Source organism: Catharus ustulatus, chromosome 6, assembly GCF_009819885.2.
Source record: "Catharus ustulatus isolate bCatUst1 chromosome 6, bCatUst1.pri.v2, whole genome shotgun sequence".
Taxonomy (NCBI): domain Eukaryota; kingdom Metazoa; phylum Chordata; class Aves; order Passeriformes; family Turdidae; genus Catharus; species Catharus ustulatus.
Genome location: NC_046226.1, coordinates 18,275,742 through 18,296,935, shown reverse-complemented (window position 1 = coordinate 18,296,935; position 21,194 = coordinate 18,275,742). Strand labels below are relative to the sequence as shown.

Sequence of the window (21,194 nt, the reverse complement as noted above, 5' to 3'; positions counted from 1 at the left end):
AGCATTCTTTGTGATTAAAGTGGTTCAATTATGGAAAAATTTCAAGTATTTATTCTCAATTTTTGTCTGAGGGTGATAATTACAGGACAATAATTAAAAGCAGGCAACAGAGACTAAAAAAAGGCACAGAAAGTCAGATTTTCATGGAATAGAAAACAAATTATTTAACTGAAAAATAAAAATAAAATATGGTGTTATATTTCATATAATATCTTGAAAGAAATATAACAACTTTAAGGTATTTAAAAGTACTTTTGCATGCCTTCTTATATGCAAATGTTAATAGCAACTTATACAGATACCATTAGTGCTGTATTGTAAATAAACTTGAATTATCCTAGTCATGTATTGTCTTTTCAAGTTTTGATCTGTTTTAATTGGCCCTGTACTCTTATCACTATTTTGAAAAAAATAGGCCACTATTCCAGATAATTTGGAGAGTGCATTTAAACAAATAGTGAGGCTGCTAGAGTTGTACCAAAGAACCTAGGGATACCCAGAGAGTACAAGGACACATGTGAGATGGGTTTTTATCAGATTGCTCAGGGGCCAAACAGCCCCTGTGTACTGAGGGAATGTGCTCTGCACTGCCCTTGGCTGTGCTGCACTGAGGGGAGCTGCTGCCAGAGCAGATGGGTGTGTCAAAAGAAAATATCTGACTGAAGGGATTAAATATGCTTTTAAACAGTAGGTGCTTCTCCTGGAAGTTCAGGTGTTTCAACAGGTGTAAATACATGAATCCTTTACCTTGTCCAAGTAGCCCATGTTATTCTGTCAATCACAGCCTGGTCCACAAGCTGCTTTCCTGAAGGCACTTCATACACTTGCCTTTTGTAAGACCCCGTAGAGACCTTGGAGGTGACCACAGAGAATTTACAATACATTAACATGCTTCAAACTATGAAAGTGCAATCCCAGAGGGTTTTGAAAAGCATTTTTGTGACAGTTACCTTTTACTCCATAAAGTAACTTAGCTATTAAGAAAATTTAATCAAGGAGTTGAAAATTCTCAAAAATCTATACAAGCATAAAGCAATAGTGAGAAAGCATAAGAAATCTTCACATTTAAATATCTAATTTGTAAAAAACAACCGAAGCAATTCACATTCTGCACGTATGTGTAAGTGTGTGAGTATATAAAGATAAGGTAAAATAAATTCCTATCTTTAAAACTGACACAAAGGTGTTCCTCTTGGAAGGAGTAGCTTATTTCTCCTCCCGGATGCAAGCAAAATATAGAAAGCATATTATATTTATTTTTATTTAAGAAATGTATCTTAAGCCTTCCTATAGTTGGAAGTTGCAACACCATGATTTTGGTGCTGCTCCACGAAGTCTAGCACTAAAAAGACATGTAATGCCATCATGCTGGTCAGAGAGATGAAGAATTCATCTAACCCCAGGCCCTGCAGAATGACAGATTCAACTCCTTCCTTTTTTAAGACAGCCCATCAGCATCAGAGTTAGAGGCAGGGAGACACATCACAGGAGGTTTGAAATCTGTCTCTCATTTCTTTGCTTATTTTCTGTACTTGATCTCCAGGAAAACTATTCAAAACCAAAGGCATCCGCTTAGCACTACAACAAACTAAGTCTAATGACAGCAACACACTCCAGTATTTAGTTACAAAACTTAGAAGTTGTCAATGGAGAATACTTGCAGAGTATCTGTCATGAGTACATTTTCCATTCAGTACCTTGACCAATTAATGACTGATACCTGGAGATAAGAGCTATCAGCAGAGAAGTCCATCTGGATCACAAAACTTGGGATATCTTTGCAATAGCTGATTCGATTTAGCGTGGGACCCAAAGTCAGATCATAAAAATCCACTGCATTCTCACTGGAACCAACTGCTAGGTAACGAGAATCTGGGCTAAACCTGAGCAGATGAAAGGGTTTCATTAGCACAAGCTGGCACTTACAACAGATTATAATATATGAAAGTACAGAAATCTGCATTTCAAGTATCTACTATCAGAACTGGAGGGAGGCAGATTATTCAGTCTGCTGAGCAAAATAACTTTTAAAATTAAATTGTCAGGGAATGCATATCCAGCAGAAGGTGCCAATAGTTTTGGTACAGATTATGCATGTAAGTGAACTGGAAACGCCTCTTGAATAACTCTGTTCATTATCTGATTTCATGACTATCTCATGATCTAACAACTTGTGACATCCCCCTGATGGCACTGACTCTCTGATGCTATAACTTACAAGGTTAAAAACTGGAAAACTGAAGTGCTGTAACTGAAGAAAAGCCAGAACTTCTAGATAAAATGTACTGAACAAAAAGATGCAAATCAAACCTTTTATTTGCTCAATGAATCTTTGCATTTTTATCTTTTGGTTTCTTCCAGTTTTTCATTCTAGTCTTGAAACTCAGTAGCTTCCTGAGCTGAACAAATCCCTCACAGCTACTTCTGTGTTACTGGGGAAGATTCTCTATTTCTATTGTCTCTGAAACATACCTTGGGACATCTTTCCAACTCCAGCAACCTCCTAACTCCTTGCAGAGTCCCACTGCAAAGTCTCTCTTTGCTTATATTTCTGTCCCATCACACTCTGCTCTCCAAAACTTTCCTGATTATGACCAATTTATCTCACAGAAAAAACAGTCTGTTCCTCAATTCAGGAAACAGAAGCAAAATTTTACCTCTAACTCCTTTCTAACAAACAGACTGGCATTTCCATCCTCTCTCACAACCCAGTCTTCATCTCTAAGTTTCTGATCCATTTTACCTCCTACAAGTCTCTTCCCTCGAGCGTGCCAAGCTCACCACACTCAGTGTCACTGGTGAACCTGCTGAGGGCACTCAATCCCACTGTCCCTGCTGCCACCACAATGATCCCACTGTCCCTGCTGCCACCACAATGATCCCACTGTCCCTGCTGCCTCCACATCCCACTGTCCCTGCTGCCACCACAATGTCAAACAGCATTACTCCCAACACCTGCCCCTGGGGAACACCACTTGTCCCTGGTGTCCACACCACCACCTGTTTTGACTGATGCTATTTCTTATCTCCATCCTCTTCTATTCCTGGTATCAGCATAATCACAGAAACTTCACAATTCACTTATTGATTCCAGCTCTCTCAAATACCACTGCAACATTCCTCAGAACACAGAACTGTATTTTTAAAAGCAAAATATTATAGATGTCTAGCATACTACAATAGACCACAAATTATATTTTCTGACCTGATATCTTGAATTGCTGATCTTCTGTCCCTTTTTTTCCCCCAAATTTTTAGAGAGGTCACAAGCAGGATAATAAATTCTCCATTTTTCATGCCAATAGCTACCATATCACCTTCTGGGCTGTAACAAACAGTACGAGCTGCATGTCCTAAGCTGACTTTGTTCAGCATCTTCTGTGAAGAAATAAAAACGCAGAACAGTAGCTGTTACTATTTGTCCATATTTTTAAAGCATCTTATGCTAATAGTTTGTTAACATGCTAACAGCATCAGATCAATTATTTTCAGAATACAATAAAAAACAAGTTTCAAGTATGCAACACCATACAAGTCTATTTTTTTTTCTAAACAAGTATTCTCCAACACCTACCTTTTCAGCAATATCCCAGAGTCTTACTGTGCCATCTTCTGCAGCAGAAAGGAAAAAATCTCTAGATGGATGTGTTGCTAGGCCCCAGATGGGTCCATCCATATGACCATTAATTAGAATGTTACATGCAGCATTTTTCTCTCCAACTTCAATTATTTCAGCATTTCTTGTCCCAACGAGAATTTTCCCCTTGAACAATAGTGAAATAATTATCTCTGATAAAATACATTAACCTCTCATGATGAACAGTAATTAAAATATCATCTAGAGCTATGGTTCTCTCAAGAAAGTTTGCTTAAGTCCAGTTATTAAAGAATCAAAGAAAATTTATTTTTTAAACTCCTCTGATTAATTAAAGTACAAAGCTCTGTAGATATCATGATGTTGGCTGAGTTACTGCTTGTCATTTGATATATCTGACGTGTGAGAAGAAAATAGAAGAGAAATCCTTAAGAAAGACTGAGATCATGTTTTTCTGCCACAACATCAGTTGAAGACACCTTCTAGCTTAGCCTTTTATTTCAAATACTAGCTGTAAGAGAAAGCAGAACTAATTTATCTGATATTTAGAGATCAACCAACAAATTATAAATTTTATTTTACAGACAGGCAGCTTTGTTACCTTGCCTCTACAAACAGAGCGAACGCAGTCTGTCATTTGTCCTGTCTCTAGTCTGAAGGCACGGCACCGTTTCAGCTCCTGGTCCCACAGCTTGACTGCTCCTCCTTCCTTTGAGCTATGGAGACATCAGGAAGAACCATGAGTGTAACAGCTGGCACAAAAAGGGCAATTAATGGAGGAAAGAACTACATTATTTAATGCATTATTTAATGTACTGTACTGCAGATGGGGCATTTAATATGTTTTAAATAGTTAAAGATTGATTCACTTTGATTGAACAGTTGATGTTAACATACTGAGCCTCTCAGTCCAGCAAGACAAACTGACTCCAAGTCCTCACTGTTCTACTTTACAGAACAAGCTGAAAGATGGGTGCTGCTAAACTTAGATTGAATGACTAGCTCTGAGGGAATTTGTCTAGTGAAAAGAACAGTTAAACATGCAAGCCACCATCTTAATAATCAGACTGGCAGAGATTTTCAAATTATAGTTGAGAGAAACAGAAAAGGCATGTATTTTACTTTTGTGAAATACATGACAGAAGATTTTCACTGTTGTGAAAATGTCCCTATTTTCAAAGCTGTAAAATAAATTATACAGATACAGCAGAAAAAACACACAACTAAAAAGTATTAATTATGCAAACACTAAGTATTTTCCTCCACTTGCAAAAAAAATCCCCTGGTATTTCAGTACAGAACACATTGAAATAAAAAAAGTTTCTAAAAAGAAGATAACTTTCATTGAAACAGTGATGAATCTGGCATTTCTAATTGAGCTGGGACATGTCTTACCTTCTCCAATCTCCCCTAACAGAAACAAAAATACAATGTTCCACAATATCAAGCTGTTTGTGCTACAGCTTTGATTATTGAATAATCTTACAAAGAACTTCAAAAAGTTTAATCACAATTACTGATTTGTACTATTATTATTATTAAAAGAACTATAATGAATTATAAATTGATACTCCTTGCAATAGTATATTCTTTTCTTCACCCTAGCACTGTTTTGACATATGATTGATCATTATATTCAGCAAGAAGATTTTACTAAAACAGGCTGGTGAACTGCAACTGAGGCAGAAAAAAGGCATGCAGTCTTCCTAAATTAAAATTTGCTTTTGCATACTGTCAATATTTCATTTTCCCACAAGAGATGAATTCTGGGTTCTTATTGTTATTCATTACTATTTGTTTCAGATCAAATGCTAATTATTAAGAGCCTCTGAAGCTAAGTGGTAGAGAGAACATCTTCCAAATAAAATCACAGCAACATTTATAAATAGTAGAAGGAAATATTTCAAGCACAGGTGTAAGTTTTCAGTTGGGTCTGAAAAGATAAGTGGCCTGTGTCCTGCAAAATGGGGCATTATCATGTCATCAGGAGGACGGTATTATAGCTGAAGCAATTTTTTTTTTTCACTAGGAAGGCACCAAAAAAATTTAAATGCTTGAGGAGATACTGTTCTTGCAACCCCAGAAACAAAGAACCTTTCTGTGCCTTAGAACTGAGAGAAGACAGCTTGCCTCTGCCATCATAACTAAGTAGATATCTTCTTTAAAAGAAATTGTGCATCATAGTGCTATAAAATTTATCATTCATGTATTCAATCACAACTTGGGTTAACAACCTCAGTACATCTTCAATGAAAGAAGTAACTCACAAGGACTTTGTAATGCTTAAAGCTAAATGGGTGTTGGAGCTAGAAAATCTATAAGGTCCCTTCCAACCCTAACCATTCTATGATTCTAAATTTCAGGCTAAATGCTTTCTCTTATAAAAATAAATGGGAAAAGTAGCTAGTTGAAGCTCATATGGGGTTACCTGCATTTAGAGGTGGTGGCTGCTCTCTTAAAACCTGTCAGGGGTCTGAAAGGGACTACTCTTCTACCTTTAATGTCTTAACTGGTGTTGATGGGATGAACCCAAATAATTTTTAAAGGGTACATATGCATGCAGAAAAAAAAAGAAAAGAGAAAACTCACGGCCTTTCTTTGCCTCCTGTAACAATCAAACCATCCCTTAGTGTGGTGTACATTGTGAAAACAGGTCCATTGTGAGCTTTGGCCACAATTCGTATCAACACATGATCCTTCCAAACACAAACATCTCCACTGATAGTACCTGTAAATGTCAAGTTATTCTGAAAAGGGGAAAAATATACTCATCATCTGATTCTGAGTAAAGTAGGAAGACAAACATTCAGAAATAAACACCATTTGCATTTAGAGGATAAATTGCTTTTATTTGCTCCCGCAGAAGAGGAAACTGTGGAAGAGGCAATAAGGACCTCTAGGGATATTCCTTCTTGAACCCTGAAAGATGCATTCTTGTAGCTTGAAGAAAATCACCGCATTTCTTTTTCAAGAAAAAAAATGCAATTACTTAAGTTTCAGTCATATGGTTATCTATGCTTTCAGCCTAAAAGTTGCCTGTTCTTCCTGTCTGCTTCCTGCTCTTGAAAGGTAATAAATTTTATTACCTCTGAAATTAAAGGGCTATTTATTAGGATTCCAATAGGAACTAGTTATTGAGCAAAATGGTTTAATAACTTAGATAAATCCTTAAATTCAGTATCACGTGTAGTATTAACATGTTTCAAGAGTATCACTACATGTGTGGCACAAACACTTTCCTTGACTGAAGTGGGTTGATGATCTACATCCTTTTTTTTTAAGGGTGTGTATGTATGGCTCTAATAAAGTAAAAGAGGACTGGAAATGAAGTTGAGAGCAGATCCTCAGATCATCCTCACAGCAAAACTGTTGGGCTGTTTCCAACTTCTGTTTAGGGAACGCTGAACCAGCTTCCTCTGAGACAAAATCAAGAATAGCACTCCTAGACTGCTCCCTACAGAAGTATGGAGAACACACCATGTTCGGTTTTATTCAGGTTGCACAGCTTTTCACAAAACCCCTGAAAGCTCTGCATCCTCAAACCTCCTACCAAACTTCAGGCCATGCAGCACACAGCCTGATTCTCACACTAAGAGCCTGTCTTTCCCTAAGAAAGTTTACAGAGGTTTCCCAAACCCCAGATTAATGCCTGGGCTAGGCATCAATAACACTTAGCATTTAGAAAATATCCTGGTTTTTTTGTAAGACCTTAATCTAAATCAGGCAGACACCACAGTGTAAAAGAGATAGTGCAGCAAAAAAGGAAACCACAGCCCAGTTAGAGTTTCAAAAATTAAAATCAGTGTAAATTCAGTCTGGACGAAACAGGCAGATGGTCAAACAGGACAGAATGCAGGGGATCAAAGCAAAGAACCACTTCACAAAAGGCAGTTGTGGCTTTCTGCCCAGATGAAGAGATGAGTACTGCTCATGCAGAGCAACTCCAGACCCAGCAGTGCTGTGGAACTAGGCAGGATGGCCTGCACATCTCCCAAAACTCCCAAAGCAAAAGAAACCTCTACTGCAGTTGTCTAACAGTGTCCAACACTAACAAATGCCCCAGAACAGCACTGCTCTCTGATCACCCATGAGCAGTAGCACATACAGATTGCAAAACAACCATCTCCAGGTGGGCATAAAATCAGCTTCATTACTACTGTTTGGTTCCTGCACTCTATACTCAGTTTTGTTTTACCTGGATTAAATAACAAGCAGTATATTATCAGTTCAAAGCATCTATGTTTATTTCTCCAGAAAAAGTACAAACCCATAGCCTTGTCCTTTCTACTCTAAAGAAAGTTGGTAGTAGTTCTAACTAGCAGCTAAGTATTAGGAATGCTAAACTGAATTTAAAAAAACAACTGATATACTCATTAGCAGGTAGTAAAAGTCTCCCTGAACTGAATAAAGGCAGGAGGGTAAAAAAAGTTTGTTCTGATGCATTTTCAGTTGGTTTGTTGAAGTACTTACCGCTCCAAAAGCTACAGAAAGCATCGTCTGCATGCGGGCATCTTCTATGGAGCTCAGCAGCCCTTTTTTACTGAGGAGAGCTCTTCCAGCCAATGTCCAGAACCTTACATGTTTTACTCCCACAGAAACAAACTGTGTATCTGAATCTGGCCTAAATTCTGCTACAAATATACGCTGGTTATGACCAGCTCGGCTGGCAATTTTGGCACCTGGCAGGAAGAAGACGGACATTTTGAATTTGCTAAGAAAAATATTTATTTCTGGTTAAAAAGTGTTATTATAATTTTGACCCATATGAACATTCCTCAGTTGGGATCATTAGCTGCCATTCTGAATGTCTATAAACACTTAAGAAGAATACAGGCATGTTGTGACCACACATCCTTCACCCAAATACACATCTGACATTGCATTAATCCCCACAGGATCTATCAGACAAGCTGTGAAAGATCACTTTTTATTAACTTAATAGCTATTAATTTTAATAGATCTTTAACATCCTGAGAGTTACTAGTTGAACAACAGTAATCCCCAAAGAGAGAGGAAGTAAATCTTTAAGACTAAAAGATCCATAATCTGGGCATGGTTTTGCAGAAAGGAGACAAGGAAAGGAGCTCAAATCTCTTTAGCCTGTCAGGAATACAGATCAAAGCTGATCTGAAAATATGTAGCATAGCTTAAGGCACCAATTATATAAGATACACAGAGGAGTTGTCCTGGCATCTTATTTCTGCAATTTGGAACTTTTGGGAATAATTTTAGGAGTATGACAACCTAGTCAGTAACCAGACTTTAGAGAAGAATAAAGTAATAATAATAATTACAATTTAAAAAAAAAGAAAACCTTAAATTATTCTTACTGGAAATCAGTGAACTATCTTGATCTTTACACAATAGTTTCAATGGAGATATATTTAGCAGTCACTAGAATGGGTAAACATCTGTTTTAGATCTTGTGCAGAGCATAGCGCACAGCATTTATTGCGATTATTTTTGATCAGCTGATGCTTTAATGTTGCAATTGCTCTTGACTCAAGCCAACATATCTCAAACAATGTAAACACCTTCTACAAAACCAGCCTCTCTCCTACCTTCCTGCCACTTCCAAATGGTAATGGTGTGTTCAGGATCCAGCCCTACGGACAGCAGCAGTTTGCCAGTGGCACTGAAGCTGACTGAGCAGACGCCCTTGGAATGGTAGCACCGCAGCACCGACAGTGTCTGCTTGTTCATTGCATCCCACACGTGGATAGAAGGAGCTGTAGCTGCACAAATATAAAAATATGCCATTAGTATTCATTTTGCAGATGTGTAATAATTTGGTGATTGAAGCAGTTAGTACTTTTTAATAAGACAAAATTGCTGTGATCAGATGGGGGGAAAAGGCAAAGAAAAGAAAGGAGATTTTGAGCACCCTTTTGAAACCAATTAATGACAAACAGGATCATTAGGTAGGATGAATATTACATTGCTAGAGAGGTTAACCTGTCGCTTAACTTGTTATGGGATTTGTGAAGCACAAGAGAAGTTCTAATAGCAAACTGTCTTCTGCTTTTCTCTTAGTAAAATGCAGAGCAGTCTGCTAACTCAAAATATTTCATAAACAAAGCCACTCATCAAGAATGCAACTTCTACGTGGGGCTTTTGAACAAGTGATAGGTACAGAGAAATCAGTTTACAATGCGATCTCCTTTCTACAAAATGCCCACCTGTCTGAAATGCTTGCCCTCTTAGGAGAGCATGAGCCAAATCGTCAGCTTGCTACTGATGTTATAGAAGAACTATGGTATTTAGTCTGCATCATTTAGATGCAGTAAAAACTGCATGCTACTAATCCATGCTACTAATGTATGTGATTATCTCTACTGTGATGATAGATGTTTTTTTCCAAAATGCAATGCCTTCTCAAAAAGTCTTGCAATCTGTATATAGTTTACAATCTCTAAGCAGCATCTAAGGCGTTTCCAGGACAGTGAGATTCTCAGACTTCATCACTTCTGATCTCTAATAACTTTCACTGCATATTCTGAAGGTTACTAGTTCTTATCATAGACACAGATTCACAGAAACTAAATTCTATTTTGGATTCATGCTTTGTGTTTCTCATCAGCTAAATCTAGGCTCTCAAAGGAATGTATGTGATGGGAAACAGTAGGCACAGGGACTTAGGCAAAATTTCAGCCACATGAAACAGCCTTTGAGCACAATTCCACAGCTGTTCCAAAATTATCTTTGGAACATACTTCCTCATTTCTTTTATTTCCCATTGGAATTTCCTCTCATGGCAGCAACATGATGATCTCATTACCTTTTAAGAGATACTACAGTGTAATATGGACATGTAATTAAAACAGAAAGGGCAGGAGCAACTAGCACTTCCCAAAAATTGTCATCAAATTCCTTGCTGTTCTTATGGGAAGCTGAGGGAAGGGAAAGCTTTATTATGGCTCTGAACTGTTTTTCACTCTTCAGCACTCCCCTTGGCAAAACTCTGTATTACCCTTGCATTGTGCACCTGCCCTACAACCTCAGCCAAAAGTTTTCTTTTGGGTGGCGGACAAATCTCACCTAGTTTTTCTGAATAAAAACCAACATAATCCTTCAGAGCAAGATCTTCAAGACAGAGAACCTGGACTCAGATCCTTCTATGTGATGGAGTCCTTCTGAAAGTCTCAGTCCTGACACTGAATCCTGCCTGTGTACTCAACAGTTTCACAAGAGAGATGTTCTAAGTGTTACCTCCTTCTGGGAGCAGTTAGATAAAGCTACCATGGGATGACAGAACAGAAAAAAATCTTGAGTAAGGTGAACCAAATCTACACCAAGTCACTAGAAAACTTTATTTGCCATTTCAGTCTAGTTCAAACATTATTGTTTCAAGAACCCCTGCATCACTGTAGACAACTGAAAATTTGAACAAGAAAAGCAAAAGTTGTTGGTAAGAAGGATGCCAAAGAACCATTAATACATTTTAAGTAAAACTATTCAACTTTCTAATGAAAGCAGGCAGCAGTTTGGATTATAGACTAATGGTTCCAGAAAGAAGAAAAAAGTTAAGAGTGCTCATTTCAGGCAGTGACAAAAGAATTTAGTAATATGCACAAGCTGAAACTGAAGGCATAGGAAGAAGGCATGTGAGACAGGGAAAGTGTCCAGGCAGGACTAAAGATGTTCTTTCATATAAATATCCGTATCTCCACTGCTTTTTAAAATACAGGTTAAAAGTGTGGGGAAAGGCACCCATATTCCTCCTCTCATCCTTAGAGCAAGCACCATTTGCCATATTTAAGAGAAGTCAATGTACATTTGTTCTTACAGAACAAGCTTTAGATCCACATGAAGATTATTACACTTTCTAGTACACATGACCACACATTTATGCATCTCTGAAGATTCTTCACAAGACAATTATGGCTGCTCAACAATGAACTCGTTCGCACGTGATGGTGATGAGCTTTTACAATTACAGTTGAAAAAGAAATTAATAAAAAATATCTCAGTCAAGACTGTCAAAATGTCAAAGACCCAAAATGATAGAGGAAAAATTAACCTGATGTCATAAAAAGCATTTTGGATCAGTGGTAATAATTGCATGACAATTGTACATAAATGTGAAATGTGATTAGTTTTTTCACTCAATCACCTAGGCCTCCTCAATAGAATTTACTTTAGAAATGCATATTTAAAAAAACACTCAATTGAAGGTCTAAACCAAATGTTGTCAGCCCCAACACATCTACAAAACTGGCAAGCATACACAGGAATGCTACAGTAGCAGTATGTATTAGAACTCACTTTTCACTAAGCAGTAAGAAGGGAATATGCTTCAAAAAGAGTAGTTTCTAAGTGTGTTAGATAATTATTTTATTTTTCTATATTTACAGTATGCTGAGCTGTTCTGACATATTCAGTGCTGTTAGGAATATGACTGATACATGGGGTTCAAAAAACTAAAAATGAATTCACATCACTTATGGCTCTATAAAGCTGCAATTGGCTACAAGATGGACTAACTAAACCTGAAGATGTTAAAATTTTGTTTCCCTTACCTGACATATCTGCTGAGTCTCCTGTAATGGAAAAGCAGCAGAAAAATAGTTAGATCATAAATAAGTGCTAAAGAAAATATATGCCACATTCAGTGTAATTTCTTAACACACACCTTGATGTCATCTTCCTGCATTGCAGCAGCACCAACACTGCTGTTAAAGATGTGCAATTACTGATAAAAGAAGGTCACATCAGAAAAAAAATCATAGAATGAATATATTGAATGAATTAATGTATTTTGATTTCCATTTTGAGCTACAACACAAAAATCTACTTTTGGTGTATGTTAGGTCTCAGTCAGCCAACATAAATGAAAAACATATTTTTCCATGCCATTGGTATTTTAACTAATTAAGTGGGAAAAAATGCTAAGAAGTAGCATTTGAGTACCTGAAGATTCAATAAATCTTTTGAAGATTTAAATCGTGACAGTGACACTATTTGTGCCAACCATATCAGTAGGAAAAGCAGCAGCAGTTAATATATTCTTTATAGAGTATATACACTCTTTAACATCACTTCAAAATAAAAAAATATGTGCTGTTTTAACATATTTAATTTCTAGCTTATTTTTCATTTTCTTCTTAAAAGTATGTAATTTTTAAGTGTCATCTGTCCCTGATTTGTATGCCTTAATTCACATTACAAAACAGTTAAAATTGTTCTACTGCTAGTTGATATAGAAACAATTATGAAAATTTAAAAAATATATATTAAGTCCTGTGTTTTTTCTTGGGTAAGATGAACACTGTAGAAGAAAAATCTTTACATTCCTCCCCTACATAAAGGCAAACAGGGCCAGATTAAGAACTATGATGAAAAAGCAAATTCTCAAAGACAATACCAGGTTTGTAATTCCTGCGAATGTTCTTTGCAATCAAACCATAGATGAAAGTCTGCTGATTATTTTTTCCATTTGAATAATTTCTATTAAAATATTGTTTAAAATTGTGTGAGGCAAGAAACTCACCAAGACAGGAAGCTATTTTAGCTAAGCAGTTAGCATTATCAGTGAGTCAATTTTAATGAGACATGCACCTAAAAATCCAAAAGACACAGGAAAGCAGGTAATGAACCCCACAGAACTGATTTGATTTACATGAAACTTCCAGAACAAACATAAAGAAAAACTATTTTTGCTGAAATGAAATAAGGGGTTTTTTTGTATTCTATGCACTGAAGAATATAATGTGGGTTTGAATCTGCTGAGAACCAACCAAAGATATGAAAACTACAACCAGATTGTAGGGCTACAAAAATCACTCTTCTACAAAATCTAGAAACAGCAATTTCTAAAAGTTATGCTAATGCAAAATCGGATTTTTTTTCTTTTCTTTTTGCTTTTAAACTTGGTTAGTTCATAGATCGTAATGTCACTATGAAATATATATACACTTTCCCTCCAAATCTCAATTTATCTGTAGGGGGCACCATTAGGGTGTTTCTGCCTGGAATATTACAACTATAACATATCCAACTACCAAGTAGATATTAAAAATTTACCTGATGAGCTAAAAACTACATAGGATTAAGATGTATTTTAAGAAATGAAAGTTGGCTCTATTCAGCTTCTTTGGAAGGGCTATGACTCTTTGGAAAGTCTAACACAGGCTGATAGTTCAATACAACCAGACTAATTTAATGGGGCTTAAGATTTCTGAAAAAATAGTTTTGGTAATACTCCAAACAGAAGATAAGTTTAATCTTTAATGCCTCAATATTTTTATCAGCTTTATTCAATTACACTCAAAGAAACATATAAAGAGGACAGGTAACTGAGTAACACTCATACAAACGGAGATAGCATAATCAAATATTTTTATGATTTATCATGAATTTTCAAGGCCCTGATTGCATGCTGTTATGTTAATTCTTTTCACAAAAATACAAACATACCTACTTGGCCAGTTGCCACTATGTTGGTAAACTTGGGGTGCTGATTCACAGTGAGGCACAAAATATCATCATTGTGTTCCTGGTAAAATGACTGAGAGCCTAAAAATAAGAAAAAAGAAATCAAACCCTAATTCAACTTTAATTAAAACATTTATACACACATAGACATGGCTAATGTTTGAAAATTTTATAATATTTGTTAGAAAACAGCATTGTGGTTATGTTGCATTTTGAAGTGTAAAACCAGAAAACAGAAAGATTTTTTATCTTGACTTCAACACACAGCACTCAGTAACTCCAAACTAGTCCCTCAAGTTTCCCACATCATGTTTGCTTAACTACCTCAGGGAAAAAATGGCATTGTGTACTTTTTCAAAGGTCTAAATTATCTAACCTCACTGGGTTATTGGGAAGGAATGTATGTGATATAGATGACTGAAAAGTAAATCAAATAAAAATATCAACTTACTTTTAGAACAAAAAAACCCAATTACTCCATTGTTCAGCTGTTTTAGTTTCTGTGATCATTTCAATATGTAAATTTTGCAAAGCTAATACCAAAAAACCCAAAACTTTACTTCCTTTAAAGCTCAGTCACCAGGAACATTTCAGTACACTTGTTTGCTTATGCAGCTATTATGAATATTCTCTAGAGACTGAAATTTTAGTAACAAATAATATTTTTCCACATACTTTTACAATATTTAAAACATATAAATTACTTTATAAACTGTAACTCCATGTGTGCAAAGAAACATTTTCCCTCCAGTGGGTTTTCTCCTACCTGTTGCCACGTTATACAAGATCCCAACAGATGCAGTGTGATAAATTACATCAGCACCATCATTCAAATAGTGCACATTGTTTCTGCAGTCCTTGCCTCGATACCCAAATACCAGCTCCAAAATTAGGTCCTAGAAAAGATAGACACAACAATAGACATTCAAAAACTTAAAGCAGTTATGAACTTCGCAATCTTCTGTATGATTTTATTTTTTAGTTATTTCCTTTTATGCAGTAAAGGAGTTTAACAGCATCTCAAGCCAACAGAAACTGAGCTCAGGCCTCCCCTGTCAGTTTACACAGCTGCTCATTCATGTCCCACACATCTGTGTCCCCCTTTCACACACTCATCAGGGGGATGCTGCAGAATGTACATATAATACACACGGACATATACATACACTGAAAGAGTACACATGCACATAAATAAAGTACAGTGAAGAATAAAGTTATTTTAACACAGAAGACACTAAGAAACAAAGAATGACAAACATTGGTCCACAAGTTAATTCCAGCCAGCAATTAGAAACCTAAATTACAGTCTCAAATTTCTAGAGTGCTGATGTCAAAAAGCTGTTTATTATGCTACACTAAATATTTTGCAGAATCAATATTTGGGTTGGTAAAGAACTGTGTTTTCCAAGGTTAGATGAAATTTCTACTTCAGATTAATACAAAATTTGGTATATTTATTTGCAATTGCCATGTAAAGAAAAAAAAGATGCCAAAACTAAACTCATAATTAATAGAATTTTTAAAATTATTTTTAAAACTCTTATCAGTGATGAATTTAAAATGAAGTTTTAAAGTAAATTCTAAGAAGAATAAAATGTGGAATAAAAATGTGTTTTACTAGCAACAATCCTTTAACAATCCAGTTATCTAAACAAGACATCCTGCTTTCAACAGCTAGGTTTAAGGTTTCATGATTACTATGAATTGAGCTATACTCCAATTTGTTTGGAAGAAAAAGAAATATAGTCTTTTTTTTATTTAAAGGAAAAGTTCTCTCCCACTTTTTCTGCTATATACCCACTATTTACTATTTCCACCTTTAATATATTTAGAAATAAAACAATAATTTAATGTGTTCACATATGTGTCAGTCTGGCAAAACAAAATCCTAGAAGAAGAGAAGAGCAGTGTTTTTCTTACCTCTATAGGTCTCTTTTTTTTGCCCACATTATTTGTCTGAAGTTTCTCCGGCTGTGGCAGTGCCCTACTAACAGGAGGTCTGAAATAAAGAACTGTGAATAAGAGAAGGCTGTCCGTCACCCATTCCATACTAACAGTACCTTCCAACTGCTACTGCACAGGGAACTCTTACAGCCCTGTCTTACTCCACTTACATTCATATTCGTCTTTACAAGAAATACCTCTGTCAAAGGAGAAAGACAAAACCTAAAAATCCTTCATTTAACATGCTAGGTTCTCTAATTCTTCAATGATCCATGGGGTTAATGTGAAAGCTTGTTTCAAAACGACTGACCCTTTTAAAATACTCTTCTCTTTTTCAAGCTAAGTTTTTAAGGCACTTTCATCTTCTCTGCAGTAATTTTACTGAAGAGAGGCTTACCTGATTAATCCAATAATTTCTGTCCCCACATGCCTCCAGCAGACCCCTAACTTTCCCTATTTTTGTAATAGTTTGTAAAGAACTCCAGATGCACCTGCCCACTCACTCTTAAATCAACTGAAATGAGTTTTGATCAAAGCTTAGTGGAAGCAAACCAAGAGCATGCAAATGCAGGAGTAACAGCCATAACTCATGTTCCACTGTTCTGAATAGCCCAGACTTACTTAAGAAATCTCAATTAGATATTTTTAACGAATATCCATAGCATCCTTCACATTACATTCTACTGTACCTACACAAAGAAACACACAAACAAATAAACTTTATTTATTAAATATATGCAACTATTCCTAGTAATTTGCAGGAGCATTGATTATTGAATCTATAGATACAGCATTTGTGGCTGTGATAAAAATCATTTAAGCTTGATATTTAAGAGGAGCAATTCATTTTAAAATAAATTATATGCTGAAATTCCATGATATCCAGATTATTTAATCCAGTAGGCAGTGTAATACACTAATATCAAACATGAAGCAACAGGTCTCTTTCATATTCCTTTTTAGTATGAAGTAATTCTAATTTCATCTCTGCTCTTCAGTGATGACTTTGATTTTAAATAATGACTGTCTTTTCTCAGAATGATAAAATATTATTTGTTTGTACACTGTGTATTTTGAAGGACAGGTGAAAAGCATTTTTTCAGTTATTCACATAAAATGCCATTTTATTAGATTTATTTCTTCATTTTCCCTGCCTAATTTTAGTACAAAACAGCTCACTCCAGAATGTTTCAAAAGACTTTATATTTTTAATTTCTCATTTGACATAGACAATTCTGCAATAGTCTCATTACTATTCCTCTAGAAATTATCAAAACACAGCATAAAAAGCCCTTCTTCTACTTGTCAGCTTCATTTTTGACACAGAACACTCAAACCTCATTTCTTTCCTCCTCTCCTACACTGGCCCTAATTCATTTATGACCCTGAAAAACAGAGGGAAAAATGAGTTGGAGAAGAAAATATTTGAAGTTTGATGAAAGCAGTAAAAGCTGAAAGGGCAGGGTTCTGACAGAGGTTTACATTACTGGAACTGAATATTTCTCTGCTGCTTGGTTCTAGAATGAGGCATTTTTATAACATTCACTGCCTATTAACCTCTTGTGATAGAATGGGAGTAGAGGTGAAACAATCTCACATTTTACAACTGCTTGAGAAGACCATCTATACTTAAAGGTTCCACAGATACAAATACAGGTTGATATCATCCTTAAGTAATCATGAGAGTATATTTACATTCATACATTATCACCCAACAGAGTAAAGTGAATGTATTTTGGTCAGGAAAACTTGACAACTTTTACTCAGCTGCATTATCTCACAGGTCACCTAAACAATTTATCTAAGTATCTGTCCAGGAAAGATCAATTCTATATTCATCCAGAGCAGTGGAACTGGAATGTAAATTATAAGCACATCTTCCAAACTCAGTTTCAAGATAACAACTTGAGCATTTAAAAATAGGAATGCTGAAGGATATGAGAATACATTTTCCAAGTCCTTTTTGAAAGGTCTGAAAGCTGAAAATATTTTTAATTTGCTATGTAATATGCAGCAAAGTGATTAATGGCATATACAACATACAGTGGTCATATACCTGTATGCATAATTCACTGCATGCTCAAAAACTGCGTGGAAAATATGGAACGGAGAGCATGAATAGCATGTTGGGGTGAATTCACATATGGATAGCATCAGTTGTAGCATGGGGAAGGAGAGTTACAGCCATCTATCATAAGGGAAATAAATATTTCAATATTGGCACTTTGTTGTCAAAATTGAAATAGATTTGCTATATGTATTCTAATATTTCTTTTTTATGAAACCATAAAAATGGAGTACAAACATTGATCTAGGTCTCTCAACAACTTTTGAGGTTATATTTTGAAGTTGTTTCTGAAACAAAAAAATACCTTGTTCACAATTTTAGACATAGTTTAAATTTTACTACCCATTTTTGTATGATGTATTTCATTCCATATTTTCCTCATTGTTACTGAGTATCTAAAGTTAATAATAGAACAAGGAGTTATTTTCTGTTATACAGAATATGTAAATTACCACCAATTCTTTGAGTTCTATGGTAACTTATAACAGCGTGATTTACAATATTTATTTCTGTTTTTAAAAAGCAAGTATTATTTTGAGTACGATTTCATAGAGCAAATTACAGTAGCTAGTACAAAAGAAAAAGTCTCTTCCTGTGTGGGGCCCCAAAGTTGCACTTCATACTTAGGGGGACTTGCAGAGAACTTAGTAATTGATTTTGCACTATTCTTCAGTATGAAATGTCTTGCAATGCCCTCCCCAAAAGGTATTGGCAAGCATGAAGTATAGAATGAATTTTAAAAGTAAGCAGGACTTCTTTCCATTACTCTTGGCAAGTACTTCAAGGTCATTTGTGAAACTTTACAGAGGTCTCGTTTCCATTAGAAGATAATGAAGGCTGGTAGTTTCTAAATACTGCTTCTTAACCAAAAGGATTTGTAATTATTTTCATGTGTCCTATAAGCAGTAAGTGCCAGTTTAAAGTCACTAATGCAGATATAGGGAATCTGATGCTTAAATCATTTTGTAACATATACACCTGGACATGTCAGGTGAGACTGCCAAATCATCACATGTGAAACAGCTCTCCACTAGGGGGCTGGAAGGAGTGCTAATCTTTCTATTTTAATAAATATTACTGAAAAATACCACTTGTGAAACATGGGAAAGTATAATAGTTCATGGAGTTGGAGTTCATATAGGTAGGTAAAAAAGTATCTAGCTTATTATATGAAACAGAACTACAGTGAATATATATAAATTTCAGATTTTTCATACAGCAAGATTCTGAAGAGTGATAGGTGCATGGTATGGCACCCGACATGACAGATGGCTTTTTGAGGAAAATGGAGATGGCAGTAAAAGATGGACTAGATAGGAAAATAAAAGCATTACCTGGAACCTCTTTTCAGCAGCAGATGGGAAAGAGAAAAGGATTACTTATACAAGTTTGGCTAAATGTTAGGTGCCATTGAGTTATTCTTATAGATAATTACTGCTGATTTCCTGGGTTGCATACTTATTTTTACAAGGGGATTATTCACTTCATAGACTATAGAAATCTACTTGTATAGAAAAATCCCATTCACTTAAATGGGAATTATGAACTTGTGTTCTCCATTGTAAATAGAGAAATAAAGCAGAAATGGAACCAAAAATCTCTGAACTATACCAAGTGTTTGGAGCCAGCAAGCACAACACCTGAATAACTGAAAGAAAGGTGTGCAGGTTTAATTTCCTGAAATAAGCTGATGGATGGAACAGTCAACTCGCTATTAAAGACGGATGTTCAGTCACAAAAATACATTCATTTACACTAATAAAATTATCTCAGCTAATCAGAATGTGTGGTGTACGGAGCAGTACTGATACATACTATTTTTTCATGACTACATAATTCAGTTTATGTGGATTGAAGATACTTCGCACTGCATAGGTTTCCTCAGTCATGTATGATGGAATACTCCCATACTTTGGCTAGCCAAAAATCATGATTAATAATTAAAGCATATGGGCATGTACAGATTATTTACTAACATTTGTTGTATGCATGGGCACTTTACATTAATTTGATTTGCTGGTACACTTCCACTGATTTGATAATCTCTTCTTTTAAGAACCACTAAGCAATTTCACGGTGGCAAGGTGAACACTAGTTAGTTTTCTTCACTTATAAGTTAGAAAAATAATTTAGGGAATAATTCAGGGGAAAAAAATCCTGAAAATTAAGAACACAATGTCAACAACTCACCAATCCACAATTTTTTCCTGTACTGAAAATGATGGGTTTTACTGAATGTCTTTTAATTAATTTCAACTTTATTTTGTAGTGCAAGATTGATGCACTATTTAGTATTAGCAGGAAACACCTAAACCTTTCCCACAATAAAATCCAAATGTAGCTTAAACAAGTTGTGCAGTAAATAGCATGCAATTCTTCAAGGAGTACAAAATTCAGGTACCTCCAGATATTTTTCCCAGTAAAGCAAGGATTACATGGATTCTGTTGATAAAACCAATTTATTTGATACTTTGTAAACCTTGATACTTTGGCAACTGGCTTTTTCACATCTTAAAAAATATGGGTTTTAGCTCACCTCTGAGAGGAAAAAATAATTACCTCGAAGTGGTAAAGGGAGACCATTCTTTTCCATCATATTGTTACATTCTACATCTTGTAATATAACTAACTAATAATAACTAAATTTATGATTGGAAAGAATGAAGTCTGAAATTTCAGGGTTTTCAGACCCAAGGTTAATGCCCTGCACTAATGTATATTCTAACGGGCAAAAAGCTTGGCTTCAAAAATCCCTGTTTTCTAAAACTGGGGTGATTTTTTAAAGTTAATGTTAAATTTTAAACTTTCCTGTTATCCAATTTATTCTGCAAATATGGTAAACAGAGAGAAGAAGCTGCTACTGCTAAGTCCCTTGCTATTGTTTTCCATTTTGTCTCCTGGCTTCTCCCCTCTCCCAAATTACACAAGTTGACAAAATGAAAGGAGAAGATAAAGATGATTTTTTACAAAAACAACTCTGGAATTTGTATCATTTACATTAATATCACAAGGCACTAGACTGGCAAACAGAAAAATGTAATTGCATTCTGTTCATTTATCCAAAACATACATGGAAGATGTCTCTATAAAATCTCAGAATTTCTCCTTCAGCAATTACAAGGTGATAGCTGTGACATTTGGATTAAAAATGTT

The 21,194-nt window shown here is 35.5% G+C and overlaps 1 protein-coding gene across 7 annotated transcripts in view; it reads right to left on the bottom strand.

Moving 5' to 3' along the window:
- EML5 (EMAP like 5) overlaps positions 1–21,194 on the bottom strand; it is a 104,701-nt gene that overhangs the window by 10,659 nt on the left and 72,848 nt on the right. Inside the window, exons 29-41 of one of the 7 annotated variants that reach the window (XM_033061834.2) lie at positions 19,376–19,384; positions 15,950–16,028; positions 14,796–14,925; positions 14,012–14,110; positions 12,115–12,135; positions 9,157–9,330; positions 8,066–8,274; positions 6,185–6,342; positions 4,197–4,311; positions 3,575–3,763; positions 3,206–3,378; positions 1,721–1,883; positions 748–851 (exon numbers count right to left, since the gene is read on the bottom strand). In XM_033061834.2, coding sequence (XP_032917725.1) covers positions 748–851; positions 1,721–1,883; positions 3,206–3,378; positions 3,575–3,763; positions 4,197–4,311; positions 6,185–6,342; positions 8,066–8,274; positions 9,157–9,330; positions 12,115–12,135; positions 14,012–14,110; positions 14,796–14,925; positions 15,950–16,028; positions 19,376–19,384 — 1,623 coding nt within the window. Of the gene's footprint in view, positions 1–747; positions 852–1,720; positions 1,884–3,205; positions 3,379–3,574; positions 3,764–4,196; positions 4,312–6,184; positions 6,343–8,065; positions 8,275–9,156; positions 9,331–12,114; positions 12,136–14,011; positions 14,111–14,795; positions 14,926–15,949; positions 16,042–19,375; positions 19,385–21,194 lie in introns of those variants that run through there. The other 6 variants (XM_033061835.1, XM_033061836.2, XM_042779365.1 and 3 more) reach the window with 6 other exon arrangements.